The following is a 19,058-nucleotide window of genomic DNA, read 5'->3' as shown; positions in this document are numbered from 1 at the left end:
TTTCATCCATTTAGTGCTGTCTTAAAACTCTGCGTTATCCTAAGGTTTTAGAAGGGAAACATGAAGCAGAGAGTCATGGTGCTACTAGCTTAAAAACAATTATTTAAAAACCTGCTTGGCCAATTTCAATTTTTTTCCTTGAAAGTCACAAATGTATAGAATAAATTACAGCACAGCCTACAGTATAGTATCAGTTTGCCTCCTCAGTTTCTGCTAGCCCTCAGTTACTTAGAGAAACAATGGCGTGACCTTTGCCTCTACTTACTGGCCCACCTGTAATCACGGGGCTATCAGTGATGACTGAGATGGATTCTGCGACTCGGACAGACAGAGCCCACTCCTACCCAAGGTCCTGCTCACCTGACATTTTCTTATGTTACTTGAGAGCAGAGGCTCAACTGGCCACTAGGAGTCAAAGTCTTTTCACCTCATTTTCATTAAGAATTCTCATCACCTTCTCTTTTCACTCACTGCTCAGGACTCTGGTGGAAATTCATTTCTATCTAAATGAATTTTGGATAAGATTTTATTTGATCCGCTACTTTCTAGCCCTGTGACCTTGGCCATGTTAGTTTAGCTCTCTGAACTTGCTCCCTCATCTATTAAGAGGGAAATGAAGAAAACTTCATTCCTGGAGATGTTGTGGAAGAAAGGTAACATTATTTATCAAAATGATTAGGTCGATACCTGGAACATGGCATGAAATGAATGATAACAAGTATTTTTCTAATTATCTATGGTGTCCTTCATTCTCTCTTTCTAGATTTGGTTACTCTTGTGATCACTGCATTCGTGTTATTCCCTAGGCTTTGGGTTAATATTGTTCAATCTCCTCTCTATCAGTATTTCTTGTCATTTTATAGCAAAAGCCCCATATGCCTTGCACTCCCAGCCAAATGCCCTGTTGCTGCACTATAAATCAACAACCACTCATCAATATACTGACAAACTGGGGTTTTCAATGTCATTTCTTTGGAAAGAATCTCACTCCAAGCCAGAGTTTCCCGAAGGATATGGTATATAAACATTCATGGATGTATTTGAGGGAACAAACAAACCTTTAAAAAAAAACAAGTGCAGAGACGTGCATGGACCTAGAGTGTGTCATCACAGTGAAGTATGTCAGAAAGAGGAAAACAAATATTTCATGTTAATGCATATATGTGGAATCTAGAAAAATGATACTGATGAACCTATTTGCAAAGCAGAAATAGAGACAGAGACACAGAGAACAAAGCTCTGGATCCCAAGCAGGGAAAGGAGGGAAGTAGGAGGAATTGCGAGATTGGGACTGACACATATACACTATTGATACTACATATAGAATAGAGAATTCATGAGAACCTACTGTATAGCACACAGAACTCTATTCAGTGCTCTGTGGTGACCTACACAGGAAGGAAATCCAAAAAAGAGGGGACATATGTATACGCACAGCTGATTCACTTTGCTGCACAGTACAAACTAAAGCAACTAACCTCCAATGAAAATTAATTTAAAATTTATACTAGAAAAATATAATTAGCATATCACATTCAACATAATAAAGCTAAGGAGTCAATTTACATTCTCCGAAAATCATATTAATTATAGTCAAGGCAGAACACAGATACATAATAAACATGAAGACGACATGGGAGTGATTGAATCTGGGAAGTTGTTCTCAATCACGTCAGCCTGATGGATAAGAAAGAGGTATTAACAGGCCCGAATGCTTTCTGTTCTATAGTAAACTATGTAAGATGGTCCTATTTCCCTAGTGCAGGGACTTCCCTGGTAGTCCAGTGGTTAAGATTCCACACTCCCCCTGCAGGGAGCATGAGGCGACCCCTGCTCTTTTAGGGAACTGAGATTCCCTAAAAAGTGCACAGTGTGGCCGGCTGCTGCTGCTAAGTCACTTCAGTCGTGTCCGACTCTGTGCGACCCCACAGACGGCAGCCCATCAGGCTCCCCCGTCCCTGGGATTCTCCAGGTAAGAACACTGGAGTGGGTTGCCATTTCCTTCTCCAGTGCATGGAAGTGAAAAGTGAAAGTGAAGTCGCTCAGTCGAGTCCGACTCTTCGCGACCCCATGGACTGCAGCCCACCAGGCTCCTCCGCCCATGGGATTTTCCAGGCAAGAGTACTGGAGTGGGTTGCCACTGCCTTCTCCATGTGGCTGGCGGGGGGGGGGCAAAATATAAATATATATATGATTTCTTTCCCTAGTGTCAATCAATCCACACAACTTTCTTTTCTCTCTCTCTCAGTTGGTTTAATGTTGTGTTACAACACAGGTGATTCAGTTATACATATACATATATTCATTCTATTTCAGATTGTTTACACATATAGATTATTATAGAAGGTCCGTCTAGTCAAGGCTATGGTTTTTCCTGTGGTCATGTATGGATGTGAGAGTTGGACTGTGAAGAAAGCTGAGTGTGGAAGAATTGATGCTTTTGAACTGTGGTGTTGGAGAAGACTCTTGAGAGTCCCTTGGACTGCAAGGAGACCCAACCAGTCCATTCTGAAGGAGATCAGCCCTGGGATTTCTTTGGAAGGAATGATGCTAAAGCTGAAACTCCAGTACTTTGGCCACCTCATGCGAAGAGTTGACTCATTGGAAAAGACTCTGATGCTGGGAGGGATCGAGGGCAGGAGGAGAAGGGGACAACAGAGGATGAGATGGCTGGATGGCATCACTGACTCGATAGACGTGAGTCTGAGTGAACTCTGGGAGTTGGTGATGGACAGGGAGGCCTGGCGTGCTGCAATTCATGGGGTCACAAAGAGTCGGACGCGACTGAGTGACTGAACTGAACTGAGTAGCATTCCCTGTGCTACATAGATCTTTGCTGGTTATCTATTTTATCCTTACAACTTTCACCCAGTCTAACTCTCTCAAGCAACTTAACTAAAAAACCCCGAATTGACGGTCTCCCTAACTTGCAGAGCAGGAGAATTCATTTTTCCTCAGTGCCTAGGAGACAAAAAAGACTCTCTCCTTGTGTACATCTCCTTGAGCCTCCTTGTAAAATGTTTTCAGACACTGGAGGTTGTGCTGGCTCGTCAGAGTCACTCTGATCACTGTGTGTACCCAGAGCACGACATCGACCAACAGCTACCACTTCTGTAACACAGGGGGACTCGGGGAAGATCCAAGCACAGGACTAATTCATTACACATCATTTACCGTAAATTGCATGCTGGAAGAATGATTGTTTAAAAATCATTTGCTGCTGATGTACCACTTCATTATATTTCACCCATGTTTACTAAGGCGGGAGAGAGGTTTGAACATAATAGACTGTCATTTCTCTGAATTGCTAATGAAAGCCGCAGTGCTGAACACACAAATCAAGCTGCTCATTTTTTGCCAGGCGCAATTTGAAAACTCAGTATGTACCACCAGCCACAGAGCAAAGTGGATCAGCTCTCTGGGGGAAAATCCTTCATGTGTACCTGCCATAAGAAGTAATAAGTTCTGCTTTGCATCACTCTATTTATAGACTTCAGTTATTTTCACATATTTTTTGGCCTTTTTTTCTATAGCAGCATGCATTCTCAAATGAATCAGTCTCATCTTGTCAATTTTACTGTTAAATCGGGCTTAAATATTCTCTTTAGGTGTTAGAGGATTGCAGGGACATTTTCTGTTCAAACGGGAACAAATGAGACTGAGGCGAGATCTTTGGTCTCTAAAATTCTCTAGCTTCTAACTGACCTATATTTCATTCATTAGTCTTAGGCAGCAGATGATTTCCTTAGAAATGCCACATTTGGTGCAGCCCCAAGGCCTGGGTGAATAGCTGTTTTATGGCGTACGATGAATCAGAAAATGCATGGTAAACGGAGACTATGTTGAATTTTCTTTTTTTGGTAGCAAAGTATATTAGTCATGAGGTGACCAACTCAGCACAAGGAAAACTGTCCTGCTGATCTTTGCCTGCTCATCAATTCCACAAGTATTGACTGGATCCTTACTATTTGCTAAGCACTGCTCTATGCGCTGGAGACAACAGCAGTAAACAGGACATATAAAGAACCTGACCTAGGGTATCTTACATTTTAGTGTGAGAATGAGAAAAAAAATAAATGTATCACTCAGTTTCAGATAGTGATAAGTACTATGGAAAACTAAATAAACGGAGGCATGAGCAGAATCTCCGACATATTTGTAATGCTGCCAAGAGTCTTGATTTTATGATCTTAGAAACTTGTCTCTAAAGAAGTGATATACCTTTGACAATTTCTTAAATATTCAGTAATTACAACACTTGTATCACTGTTTTGAGTTCTTGATGCTGACTGTTGGTCTTGATGCTGCTCTGGCAGGAGACTCCCTATACTGTGGTCCCCACAGTCCTCACCTGGGCCCACTGGGATGTCTTGGAGGATGTGGGGACAGCCCGACTGAGCAGCTGAGAAGCTTGCCTCTTGGCATATTCCCATATGGGTGATCCCCTCACTAAGAGCAGAGTTTGATTCAGCATCTTTGGGCAACATCTGCAGCACCCTAGCACCATATTTTTTAAAAGAATTTATTTATTATTAATTTTCTTTTTTGGTTATGCTGTGTGGCATGCAGGATCTTATTAATAGTTCCCCAATCAGGGATCAAACTCATGCCCCCATAGTGAAAGTACAGAGTCTTAACTACTGGATAGCCAGGGAAGTCCCTCATGCCTTTTTTTCCTTTAAGTTTTAATTTTTGAAATGATTTTAAAATTGTCTGAGAGCTACAGGAACACTATAAAGCACTCACTCCTTGATATCCTTCATACACACACACACACACACACACACACACAGAGACATCTCTCTCTTTTTTTTGCATTATTTGAGTGTACATTGCAAATATAATGGCCCTTTACCTCCATTGCCCTGGTTTTATTGAGATGTAACTGACAAAGCCATAAACCATTTAAAGTGTACAATGTGACGACTTGATGGGCATATGTACTGTGCAGCACCATGCTTTGTATGACATGACGCACTTGCTTGAGTCAACTGACTGGTTTCCCATTAGTGAGACATGCTCTATTTCTTGGAGTGGCTCAGTGGTGGAACCAGGCAGAGAACTAGGCCTGAAAATCAGAGGAAATGCCCTTCACCCACCTGAACAGTATTAGAGCTATAAAATCCTAGTGTAAATGTCACTCTATATATCTGCTGTAATAATGAAAATTTAGACCAATGAAGCGTCAAATTGTATGTTAACAAAGAGGAAAATGCTGAACAGAGAGGGCAGAACTTTAAAAATTCCTGTCCTTCCCTCTTAATTCAAGGTTGCCAGCTTCTCTGTGGGGCCAAGGGCACTGTATTATTTTCTACACTTTGATTTTTCAGTAGGTGTTGATGCTTCCTCAGAGAAGGCAATGGCACCCCACTCCAGTACTCTTGCCTGGAGAATCCCATGCACGGAGGAGCCTGGTAGGCTGCAGTCCATGGGGTTGCGAAGAGTTGGATACGACTGAGCGACTTCAGTTTCACTTTTCACTTTCATGTATTGGAGAAGGAAATGGCAACCCACTCCAGTGTTCTTGCCTGGAGAATCCCAGGGACAGGGAAGCCTGGTGGGCTGCCGTCTGTGGGGTCGCACAGAGTCGGACCGAAGTGACGCAGCAGCAGCAGCAGCAGCAGCAGCAGCGATACTTCCTGGATGTATTTGAAACAGTGTATGTGTACACATCTTGGGCTGATTAACATTTCAGACTCTCAATCTGTACATCCTCTGCAAACACCCAAATGTGAGCTACAAGAAAGATATATCATCTTTATCCTATTACGACCAAATTGATAAATGTCTTTTCTCATACTCTAGGAGAAAAAAAATTCTTACACAAAATTTTGAGGTCTCATTTTGGCTACAGAGTTAAGATAATTTTCCTGGGGCACCAAGAATTTGGAAGTGCAATAGATATGAACACTTGACTTCTTCCTGCTTTTGTGAATTGCCCCAAAGTCTTTGCCATGACAAAAATAAGCAAAGAAAGCCATACTACCTGGAAAAAGGAGGTAAGTCAAATAAATAATACATTAACTAGGTTTTCAGGTCTAGTGTGGTATCCTGTCTTTTCATGAACATTAGATAGACATGATTAAATAAGCCACAAATTATTATAAAATGTGTTAAAACAAGAGTCTGCAATAATTTGGACAAACCCTCCCATGTGGTCAAACTTTGATTCACCAGTAATCTTTCAAACAAAGGAAGATTAGACTGACAGATTTTTTTAAATAACCATAGATGTGGAATAGAATCTGCTAGTTCAAAATACTTGGAATTCATCTTCTCTTTGAAAAAGAATATGAGTAGAAATAAGGTTAAAATTTTTTTAACAGAATGTTAAATTTTTAATCTAAATTTAAACTTTAGTGTCATAGAGACAGTAATGTCATTTCTTTTCCACTATTATCATTACTAAAAATTTTATAAAACGTTATGAAAGACCAAAAAATCTTTTTTTACTCATGATGCCATAAGAGACATGATTAAAATGACAAGTTCCCAAATAACATGAAAAATGCATTTCCCCTTTATCCAAAGCAAATGCATTTTGCTCCTAAGAGATGTTTAATTTATTCTCTTTTTTGAGAAGAGATAGCAAAGGGATGAAAGGATTTACAGTTAGAATTGTCATTTAATGAAAGACACATATTTGACTTGTGATTATAAAATAATTGCTGTAACAATTTCAAGTTTAGACAGCAGTAGTGAATTTTGATATGAATGAAAAACAAATTATATTTCTGTTAACATTCAAGGTTACTTCTCTGGGTCAGAATTATTAAAAGTTACCCTTTATTATGCCATGGGAATAGTGGAACCAATGTTAAGAAATCTTCTCTATGTTTATGTGTATGTTTACAAATATTTATTCCACGAAGCATTAGGTTTCTATAGAATTAGTTTAAAAGAACAGCTTAATCTTTCATAAAAACTGTTATAAAGAACTTTAATATGCTTTCTACTACCTTGTACTCTTCCTCTAGTCCCTCCATCAGAGAGAGTGCTCACATGAATGGTTAAATTCAATCACCATCATTGGCTCACTGGGAAGAAATGTGAGGAAAAGCCACAGTTCCTTTATAGTTTCAGCTTCTGAGTGTTTGCTTACTCCCTAGCAAATGGGGCACCAAAATGGCCCCAGGACTGCACTTGCCCTGAGAAATGCCTTTTACTGAGAAGATCCAGGGGCTAGTAGAGGGTCCAAGCCTTTTTAAAGGTCTCTTTCAGTTCGCTGGTACATTTTTCGCCTAGACACATCTTTCCTTGCCACTAGGGTGGTAATGATACTCTTGAGGGAAGTAAGGTTGGGAGGTGAGCACAGAAGAACAAAGGCTGTGAACTTGCACTTTGCTCTGTTAGCTGTCTGGTGTTGACCTTAATTTATCAGGAGGACACCTGGGGATTTTTTCAGCAAACAATAAAGAGGGTGCATTTTCCAGGTCTCTGTGCATTTCTCTCTTTTGCAGTCTCTCTCTCTCTCACCAGCACAAGAATTAACAAGTATTTTTAAGTAAGACAGTAGAAGTTTAGAACTCCAATTGTCAGAACTCAGTCAAGAAGCAGTTTCCAAAAAGTTCCTAAATTTTTTCCTTAAGATGTAACAAGAAGTCATAATCACCTATTAACTACTTCGGTTTCTTAGCCTTCTGGCTGGTGAACTCCTTTTTCTCTTGAACTGTTCTAAATAATTAAGAGGATTTTGAAGACGTCCAACCCTTTTGGCTGATACCTTTTAAGAAAGAACAAAAGTGTGTTTGTTCATGTTCAAACTCCAGGAAAATAATCTCTGATGCTATTAAAAAAAAAAGGTTCCTTGATTTCAGTAACTTTAAATTGATATAAGGGACTTCCCTAGGGGGTCCAATGGCTTAGACTCTGCTTCCAATGCAGAAGGTGCAGGTTCCATCCCAGGTTGGGGAACTAAGATCCCATGTGCTGTGTGGCACAACCAGAAAACAAAAACAAAAACAAAAAACCTACCAATTAAAAAAAAAAACGTGACATAAGGAAGAACAAAAGGAAACATTCTTTTACAAAGAATCACTGTGTGTCATGAACTAAGGATTGTAATTAACAACTTCTGTGTACCTAACATGTAACTTTAAAAACTACTTACTGATTTTAAGGTAAACCCTAGCCCATAAACCTGTGTTGTAATTTAGTATGTAACACTGGAAAACCCATGAAAGGAAAATATGAGAGTAGTTCAGGGCTTCCCTTGTGGCTCAGATGGTAAAGAATCCACTGCAATGCAGGAGAGCCTGGTTTGATCCCTGTCTCTGGAAGACCCCCTGGAGAAGGGAATGGCTACCCACTCCAGCATTCTAGCCTAGAGAATCCCATGAACAGATAAGCCTGATGGGCTACAGTCCATGGGATCACAAAGATTCAGACAAAACTGAATGACCAAGCACGCATACACACAGTCAGTGCTTTTGTTTAGTACCATATAAAGTGGAAAGGACAATGGGAAGTCTCTTTACCCCTCCCAGCAGAGGATTACTGAGTACCAGCTAATTAGAGAAGCTGAAAAGGAATTGATAGATAACTGGCATTCTTGAATTTCAAACTTTCAGGACTTCCTTATTGCTGACAAGGAGAAAGCAGAGAAGATGGCCCATAGCTGATTGCAGTAGTTTTTCTAAACATGACCAGCACTAAGAATGAAATTTTATAGGTTGGAATAGAAGAAATCTCAGCACTGGGTGAAGCCATATAATTAGAGGTTTCAAATTACTTTAGAATCTTCAAAGCACACAAACAAGGATATGGATCATTCACAATATGCCTCTTTATAAGCCATGTACTTTCATAATAAATCAAAGTCTTCATAATAAGAAGAAATAACCACAGGTAGTTCTTATAAGTAATAATCATGAACAGGGCAGAAACTGGACTTGTCTTGCTCTTTGCTCAAGTGGAAAATTCTCCCTTTACTGACAGATTTGGCAAAGCATCCAATTTAATGTTCGAAACACTGCTTTGTTTTATCTTGAGTTGTCAAACTACTGCACTCTAAAATCCTGCCACTAAACTTTAGCTGTACTCAGTTTACTTGTATTTAATACAGACAGGCATTATTTTTGATACTAAGTGTACTATACTTTTGATACTCAATGTACTTATGCTTTTAACACTTCTCTTAAGGACAGTTGCTACCATAAGAGGTTTTCCATGAATCACCTAATTCAGATAAAGATTGAATAATATTTTCAATTTCCTTCCTACATTTATTTTAGAATGTGTGTCATTCACAAATTCAAAATTTCCAACTATGGAAGTTTGGAGGTAAAGACATTAGAAGATATTTCTTCAAAATATTTTGTGGAGGAAAAAAGGTATTATATACTGTATTACAAGAAACCTCATCACAGCTTCCTAAAGAAACAAAGTCCCAGAATTTTACAAGAATTGCTCAGTGGAAGTAAATCCAAGTTCAAAGAGACAAGAAGAAAGGAGTAATTTGTTATTCAGCATATATATGATCTGCCACAGCAATTTTGAACCACTTTGTTTGGCTGGGTTTGCCTTAGTAAAGGGATAGATGCTGCTGTGAGAATCATTTCCTGAAAACAGAGGTGAAAGTAAGTCAATGAGCGAGAGCTGATATAAATTCAAGTCATTTTACAAAGGATTTGCACACAAGATGAATTTTCACAAGTTGGCAAGCTTTTCCAGAATCTTGCTTTCATGAATGTTTTTTGAACAAGTTGTATAGAAGGCAGTCTCCATTCTATGAGATAGCATTGCCTTTTTTTTTTTTTTTAAACCAAGTTGGAACTATTCAGGTCACCAAATAACAGGGATCAAAAGTAAAACAGCTGAAAAATCCAACAGTCTGGTCTAACCTGGGATGCTCTGTCTCCTCACAGCCAATGCTCCATCAGGCGGCTTTGTCTGGCTGGCGGATTTAGTGTAGGGACTCTCATCTGCAAAGGTACAATGAAGGCTTTGGTTAATTTCCATCCAGTTTCTACTGTAATGAAGGTCTTTCAATGGATTGCAATCCTTCTGCCAGAGACAGGTGGTATGGTATGGTAGAAAGAGTCTGTAGACCTGGGTCCTAACCTGGGTTTAGCCATGGGACTTGGTCAAGTCATTTAAATATGCTCTGAACATCAGTTTACTCCCCTATGAAAGAGGGATATGTGTTCACACCCATCTCTGAGGATTGTCAGGATCAAGCTATAATGCACACGAAGGCATAGAATGGTAAGAAGTGTGTAAAAACAGTGTACAGATGATTTGCCTGTCACCTATATTCATTGATAAATAAATATCCATGAATATCAGTAACAGGAAGACAAGGAAGGAATAAAAGGGCTCAATGGGCACTAAGAATAAGCTAGTAGAAGAACAAAGGAAAGGAAAAGAAATATTATATTTCAGAGAAGCAGATGACAGAGTATTAGTATTGCAGGGGAATAAAGACACACAGAATTAGTGGGTTCCTACTGAAAGTATGAATGGGCATCCAGTGGAAAATAAAGGGAAAGGGACATTCGGAATAAGACCACAGAAGCTAGGTTAAGAATAGAGAAGGAAAGATGGTTTGGGAAAAGAAGACACATATTGCAATGAGCTGATTCGCCCTCTTAGAAAGAGATGGAAATAACTTGGAGAACCAGAGAAAGATCAGCTGAAGAGACAGAAGAACTAAAGCTCAGTGCATCTGTGACAGTTAGTCAAGAAGCTGAATGAGCAAAACATTAGGTGAAAAAAACCATACAAGCGATGGATCCATCAAATTCTAAGTAAAATGATTTTTTTTTAATCTAGGAAAGGATTTAGTCTGACTTGGAATATAGGAATAATGATCCAGGACGGCAAATATTAGAGTGAAATGGAAAGGAAATATTCTTTTTAGTCAGCATAGGACATTTGTATAGAGTAAAAGAGATGTCTGAGTGACATTAAACATTTTCAAGCATAGGATGTATACAGCCTGAGTAGATACAATGTACAATAATTACCTAGTAGATCTACTCAAGCTAGATGACCCAAAGGTTACTTCTGGTCATACTCTCAGGTTGCTTTGTTGTTGTAACAAGAAATCATTAAAGGATTAAAAACAGCATTATATTATATATGCAAACTATTAAATATAACAAGGATTTAATTCAGCAACAAGCTTTTGTCATCTGAAAACATTAACTCTCCCAACTAAGTAGTTCATGTTGCAAAATTGAGGAACTCAACTCCTCTTTAGGATATACTTCTGGTTGAAATGATTCATGATTTCTTCATAAAACTAACAAGGTCTTTGTAAGCAATGACAAAAAGGAAAGATTAACACTACTGTAAGCTACAATTAACTTAAAAAACGGCAGTCATGCTGTTTCATGTTTATATTCCATTTGTCACACAATTCTTTATATTCTTTCAACCATAAGGACAAACCACCAACGTTCAGATATCAGTACAATCAACAGTATCACTTTTGCTTATGAAGCAATAGCCTAGATCTCTGACTCTTCTCTTTGTAAATGCGATTTTGAGGATAAACACAAACCACAAAACAAAATGCCTGCCTTATATTACATAAGTCTTTGCCATTCCATGCCCACCTGTGTATCTGAACTCTTTTCTCACAATACTGACTTACTAACCAGGCCATATGCTTAACCAAACTTACTATATGCTAAAATCTGGATTCTTTATAAAACCAATTTAAAAATGTATTTCTTTTCATTATCTAAAGCTTTGAAACCATGTATTTGATTACAGAGCACTGAGTCAGGAGATAGAGATCACAACAATCAGTTTCAGGGACAGCATCTTGGAAGCCTAAAGGCTTTCTCAAGTTTTCAATTTGTCTAGACTCTAGCCAATTAAAGTCTTGAGTTGAATCCAGTGTTGGATTTTCTTACAGGGCAGTAAGAGATCTGACCAGGAGACTCTGGGGTGCTTTGTATTTGATGCTCTATTTTAAGGAGCTATGTCTTTAGAAAGTTACCTAGTTTGCATTATAGAAGTAGTCAACCCTGGCAAAACTGTTTTCTTACTTATATTGGAGAACCATTTCCTTGATTTAGAGCTGAAATAGTCTGGTTATGCACATCCTTAAAAGGTTGAAACTGAATTATAGATGGCCACCTGGCCAGCCTCTGCTTATCCATTGCCCAGCCCCTGACCGCACTCCAGTGTTAAGACCGTCCTTATCGAGCACAGATGAAAGTAAACAATTACCTAGAAGCCAAAATTTGCATTGGTTGAAGGATCAGACCAAAATAAGTTCGATATTATCTAAGAATAGGTTTCTGAAGTCAGTCAGGATGAAGGCAATAATTCCTAATGCAAATGAGGCAGAATCTTGGCAACCTTCATCAGGAGAGTTAAGGTGAGCACAGCAACAGAGCAGCATGGCACCTTTTAACATGTATTTTTAAAGAAACTTTTCCCAGGAACATCTGTTTAATTTAAACCCCAGGAGGTATCATAGGTCTTTTATAAAAACCTACCCATCAGAGAATGGGCATCAGTTCTCTTGATGTGATTTATTCCAAGTCAAATCTTGACTCAAACTTTGAAAATAGAAATGGAGGGAAGACACTGAATGAATCAGTGGCTGATACCTCTGTAATACTAGGTTGGTACCAATGTAATTGTGGCTTCAGACTGTGAATTTTAAATCATTAGTACTAGGCTCAAACACATATTTATTAATCAAAATAGGAACCATTACAATCAAAACATTTTTGCCGAAGAGAAATAAGTTTGCCTATTCTTATAGTGTAAAAATTGGTGTCCTGGGATTCCAGAACTCTTGGAAAGCATTTTCTGCCTCTTGCTGGCTGTGGAAGCATTTTCCCTGCAAAATGCTATCAAGATGCTAGAAGAAGTGGTAGTCAGTTGCCAAGAGGTCAGGTGAATATAGTCGAATAGGCGAACCATTGTAGACTAATTTGTTCAACTTTTGAAGCGTTGCTTGCGTGATGTGCAGTTGGGCACTGTAGTGGAGAAGAATTGGGCCCATTCTGTTGACCAATTCCAGCTGCAGGCATTGCAGTTTTTGGTGCATCTCATTGATTTGCTGAGCATACTTCTCAGATGTAATGGTTCTGCCGGGATTCAGAATGCTGCAGTGGATCAGATCAGCAGCAGATCACTGAATAGTGACCATGACCTTTTTTTTGGTGCATGTTTGGCTTTCAGAAGTGCTTCTTCTTGGTTCATCCATTGAGCTAATCATTGCCAGTTGTCCTGTAAAATCCACTTTTCACTGCATGTCACAATTCAATCAAGAAATGGTTTGTTGTTGTTGCACAGAATAAGAGAAAAAATATTTTTTTGTCTAACATCATTTCCATAGTTTAATAAGTCATTAGTACAAAAACATAAAGCAAGAAATGCACATTAAAATGATGTATAATATAACCACATTTAATAATGGATTGTAATATCAAATGGCAAAGTTCAACAATGCAAAACCGCAATTACTTTTGCACGAATCAAATACAATGGAATATTACTCAGCCATAAAAAGAAAAGAAATAGTGCCATTTGCAGAGATGAGGATGGACCTGGAAATTTTCATACAGAGTGAAGTCAAACAAAGATAAATATAATCTGATATCACCTTTGTGGAATCTAAGATAGGACACAAATGAGTCTATCTACAAAACAGAAATAGACTCACAGACTTGTGGTTGCCAGTGCGGGGGATGGAGAGATGGACTGGGAGTCTGGGGTTAGTAGATGCACACTGTTACATTTAGAATGGATAAACAATAGGAGCTTACTGTATAGCACAGAGAACTATATCCAGTCTCCTGGGATAAACCATAATGGAAAAGAATATAAAATAAGAATGTTCATATGTTTATAAATGAGTCATTTGGCTGTACAACAGAAATTAGAGCAACACTGTAAATCAACTATATTTCAATTTAAAATGTAAAAAATAAAATAAATGCCAATACAATTAATTCACTGTTGCTTAGTAAAGGGCTCAAAAGTTTCAGTGAATTACAAGATCTATGTTAATACTTTTCATTTATCAGGAAGACACTAAATAGGCTTTCAAGTTCCAACTAATTCCATAAGTGAATTAAAAAATAGGTGAAATAACAAAAAAGGAGTCAATCTATAGATAGTTCTAGGACAGTGCCCATCCCCTAGTATGCATTCATTAAACATTTGCTGATAGACAATTAAATTGTATTTAACTTTTCAAATTAGAGCATTTATTGTAAACAAGCAACCTGAAGAAAGTCATATACTTGTTATTAACTAACCTCCCTCCTCCCTCTGATTTCTTTTTCTAGGTTTACACCTATTCGTTTTAAAGCCATATCACCATCTACTAGTTATTAAGTACTGCCTTATTGCATGTTCAAAATTTGTGACTATTTATAAAAATAATATTGAAATATATTTCCTTTAATTTCCATTCAGACTACAGAAGGTTTATTGAGTAACCTTTAACATAATGCCTTTAAACAAAAGAATTCCAATTTTTATACCAGACTTCCCACCTTGACTTTATGATTATTAACAAGGGATCCTTATGGAAAGTTGCTATAGGACAAAGAAGGCATTCAGCAAGTGAGTCAATGTGGCAAGTAATCATCAAGGGCATCACAGGGTATTGGCCTTTTAAAGAACTGTTGGCCTTTTAAAATGGCATCATAGCAGCTAGATAATCACTGTCACATATGATGGCTGCCCACTGTCACTGGTCATAACAAGAAAGAGCATGGGTCCCCTTTATGGTGACACCCCTAAGAGGCTAGGGAAAATGCCCTGCATTAAATGAAGAATGGACACTGTGACAGAGACAGAAAGGGCTTAGTCAAGCATATACTTAAAACAGAAGTTGAACAATGGGGGGACCATCTGTCCCTCCCATTCCTCCTAATTTGACCAGTCTCCTTATGTACTAAACACAGGAGGGGCAAACACAGATCATTTGTTTTGATTACATGTTCCAAGTGAAGCTGGTATTTACAAACTTGGCAAGCAAACAGCAGGCACCCAAGAAGCAGGGCTTCATTCTGCATCATGACCAAAGCTCAGGTTGGAGCTGGGAGAATCCCATCTTGAGGAATGGACTCATGTCCCCTCATGTTCTTGTAACCTTGAAGGGTTGCCTAGCATCAAATACCACCCGTGTGTCATCAGGCTAGTCCTTGTCTCCATCTTCTACTTCTCCCATTCTGAGTCTGGGCTTTTTCCCAGAGGAACCAGATATGACTATAGTTTTAAGAATCTCTAGCTGTGTTCAGGGCTTTGTTGAAAAAAAAATTAATTTCCTTTGGCTGAGACTAATCAGCCTATGCTAAACAATTTCTAACAACTAATTATGCACAATCGAGGCACCTGCTAAGCCAGCAGATCCCTCAACTTCTTGATTAGGAAAAAAAAAGAGGCATTTTGTGCAATTACATATTATGACCATTTCCTAGCAGCAGGGAGACAGCCAGCTCATGCCACAACGCTCATGTACATCGTTAAGAGCAGGGGAGAAAACTGTTTTTCGTGATTGAACAAAATGACTTCCACTATGAAGGAAGTAATGTGTCCATAGAATTTGATTGCATTTCACAAATTTTAGTGCCTACTATGTGCGAGGGCTTCCCGGGTAGCTCGGCAGATAAAGAATCTTCCTGCAATGCAGGAGACCTCGGTTTGATTCCTGGGTCGGGAAGTTCCCCTGGAATAGGGGATAGGGTACCCACTGCAGTGTTCTTGGGCTTCCTTGGTAGCTCAGACAGTAAAAAATCCGCCTGCAATGTGGGAGACCTGGGTTTGATCCCTGGGTTGAGAATATTCCTTGGAAAAGGGCATGGCAATCCACTCCAGTATTCTTGCCTGGAGAATCCCTATGGACAGAGGAGCCTGGCGGGCTACAGTCCATGGGGTCTCAAAGAGTTGAATACAACTAAGCACAGCACATGTGCAAACTAAGAAAGTGGATATATGACAATGAGACTTTAAGTGGAATGGTGATGGAGGAATCCTTATTACTTCCCAGGATTGAGACTGGAGCATATACTTCATTAGCTGAAGAGAGAAATAGGCAAGGGCTTACGGTACCGGTGGAGGTGGGAACAGGAGGAGAAAGGAAGCTACATTGCGATGAATTAATACAGAATTTTGCAATCAGAAAAATCAAGAAACAAGCGATGTTAATTGCCAGTTAACCTGGAAGTTTTGTGTGGTGTGGAACCATAATCTTTTCAGTATTTGGGTTCTGTGAACATCTTACTCCAGCCCAGCAGGAATATATTATAGGTGGGCTGTTTCTCTCTTTCTCTTTTTTAAAGTTTAATCAACATGGTCTTGATAGAAAAGACAAAATAGTATAAGGAAGAAAAATCACAGCACTGTGCATCTAAAACAGGACAAGCAAAATAAAAAACTAACAAAATATATTTTAAAAATTTGCCTGGTGCCTCAGATAGCAAAGAATCTGCCTGCTAATGCAGGAGACACAAGTTCGATCCCTGGCTTGGGAAGATCCCCTGGAGAAGGGAATGGCAACCCACTCCAGTATTCTTGCCTGGAAAATCCCATGGATAGAGGAGACTGGTGGGCTACAGTCCAGGGGATCACAAAAAGTCAGATATGTCTGAGTGACTAACACACACACACACACACAGACACAAATCTATAAAAAAAATTTTTTAAAGAAATAATTCATCACATTCAGTTGGGTTATATTGAATAGGCATACATTGTTAACATTGTTAACATGTGAAAATCAGTTACTGCAATTCAGAAAATTTCACAGAATGAAGGAGATAAAGAGAACTACTATCACAAAAGATTCAGAAAAAGCATTTGATAAAATTCAACATATATTCATGATATAAAACTCAGACAAAGAAGCTCTTTACTCTTGAAAACAGTTGATAAACTGTGGCCCTAAGACAGTGCAGCTCATCCTTGTTACGAAATGGGAGCACTTTGCACAGAGCTACAGACATTCATTTGCATTTCATCTCCGGTGGTTTCTTGGCTCCATTGTCACTTCTGTAGTAGAAACCGAGATTGACAATGGAGCCAAAAAGCAGCCAGAGATAATATGTTTCTCTCTTTTTGACATCAGACCTCTAGTTCAGTTTCTGCCTTGCTGGTTTGATGGCTTACTCTAAAATTTAAGCAAGATTCCCTGAGGGCTGGCTGGCACAAGGTTTTGATCACAGACCTTAATCCTGTCTTTCTCCACTTATCAAAACAAGATATAACTACAAGCATAGGGTCCTGCATAATTTAAAGAAATGCAAACAGAATCATATGGCCAAATATCCTTCTGCAATCTGAAACAGTTCTTAATTCCTGATTAAAATGACCCTGTTTTTCTAGGGCAAATGAAATGTACACCCTTAATCTTCCCTAGAGTCAGAGGATTCTGGGTGCTACATAGGCTTTAGCGCTATTGCTTTGGCATGAATTCTTGAGAATGAATTGACTTCATTTCCTTCCCTAATGGGATAAAGTGATCCACACAACTAGGTTTAAAGCAGAAGGGAGCAAGAATGATCTGAGCTTGAAGGTAGGAGGCAGAAGGTAGCGTGTTTTTCCATTACAGTCTCTTTCCTATTAGGAGATGATTTCCTCTCTCCAACCTTCTACTTCCTCCTCTCTTTGGTCATTTGTTTTGTCTGCACGGCTTCATTGTCTATTCTTGACTCAGCAGGTTTCCTTACACCTAGGTACTTTATATTCTTAAAGGGGATCAGGTCTTTTGATTTTGAACATTAAAAAAACAGTCATTCAACAGAACAAATTCATTTTAAAAACGAATGTCTGGTGGTTTCTTCACAATGACAGACTGTCCTCTAAAATTATATTAATCACAGTCACATCACCATCTCAGGAATTCAATATTACAGCTAAAAAGAATATCAACCATACACCCATATTGCTACTGGCCTGTCTTATAAGACCATCTGTCTCCTTCACTGCTCCATTATCCAACACCTTGTTACTCAAAATGAGGTTCACAGATGAGGGCATTGGCATTACCTAGGAGCTTATCAGAAGGCAATGGCACCCCACTCCAGTACTCTTGCCTGGAAAATCCCATGGACAGAGGAGCCTGGTAGGCTGCAGTCCATGGGGTCGCTGAGAGTCGGACACGACTGAGCGACTTCACTTTCACTTTTCACTTTCATGCATTGGAGAAGGAAATGGCAACTCACTCCAGTGTTCTTGCCTGGAGAATCCCAGGGATGGCGGAGCCTGGTGGGCTGCCGTCTATGGGGTTGCACAGAGTCGGACACGACTGCAGCGACTTAGCAGCAGCAGCAGCAGGAGCTTATCAGAAATGGAGAATCTCAGACCTCATTCAGACCTATGCAATCAGAGCCTGCATTTAATGAAATCTCCAGATGATCTCTACACACGTTAAAGTTTGGTATTCTGTGCTAAGTCGCTTCAGTCCTGTCCGACTCTGTGACCCTATGGACTGTAGCCCGCAAGGCTCCACAGTCCTTGAAATTCTTCAGGCAAGAATACCGAAATGGGTTGCCATTTCCTTCTCCATGGGATCTTCCTGACCAGGGATTGAACCTGAGTCTCTTAAGTCTCCTACATTGGCAGGAGGGTTCTTTACCACTAGCAGAAGTTTGGAAAGATCTCTTCTAATTGATTTGAAAAACAGCAAACGCACAGGTAGTGAGGATCCATCTGTGCTGTTACCTGGCGGCGTCACTGGCAGCCCACAAAGAAGCTGGCAAAATGGCTTCAATATTATCCCTAGACCTCAAATACCAGAATTATCAAACTGCCTATGGAATGAATTCCTCAAATGAAAATGAAAACTTCTCCAAGGCTATGGTTTTGAGTGAATTTCATCTTCTCCAGATCCACTTTAAACTCTTTAACAGTCCTAACATGGCTGATTTACAGGGGTATCTGGATACATCTAAGGTCAGATTATCTGGAGAAGTTGATTGATTGTAATAATAATAATGATTAGTTAATTTACACCTTAAAATGGAGACAGAAAATAGCATTGAGTTCCTACCCCCAAGCTAGTAAAGAACAGCTGAAAATGAAAACTCATATTCCACCTTGAAGCAGGGACATGGAAGAAGACCTTCTATGGTGGTGGT

At 39.2% G+C, this 19,058-nt stretch overlaps 1 protein-coding gene across 5 annotated transcripts in view; it reads right to left on the bottom strand.

Annotated features, from left to right (window-relative positions):
* Positions 1-19,058, bottom strand: part of GRIP1 (glutamate receptor interacting protein 1) — a 305,928-nt gene that overhangs the window by 201,279 nt on the left and 85,591 nt on the right. For all 5 annotated transcript variants that reach the window (XM_061416574.1, XM_061416570.1, XM_061416571.1 and 2 more), the window contains one exon: positions 9,843-9,923. In XM_061416574.1, the coding sequence (XP_061272558.1) occupies positions 9,843-9,923 (81 nt within the window). The remainder of the gene's footprint in view (positions 1-9,842; positions 9,924-19,058) is intronic.

Source organism: Bos javanicus, chromosome 5 (genome assembly GCF_032452875.1).
Source record: "Bos javanicus breed banteng chromosome 5, ARS-OSU_banteng_1.0, whole genome shotgun sequence".
Taxonomy (NCBI): Eukaryota; Metazoa; Chordata; class Mammalia; order Artiodactyla; family Bovidae; genus Bos; species Bos javanicus.
The sequence above is the reverse complement of the archived record's forward strand: the minus strand, read 5'-3'. Positions and strand labels throughout refer to the sequence as shown.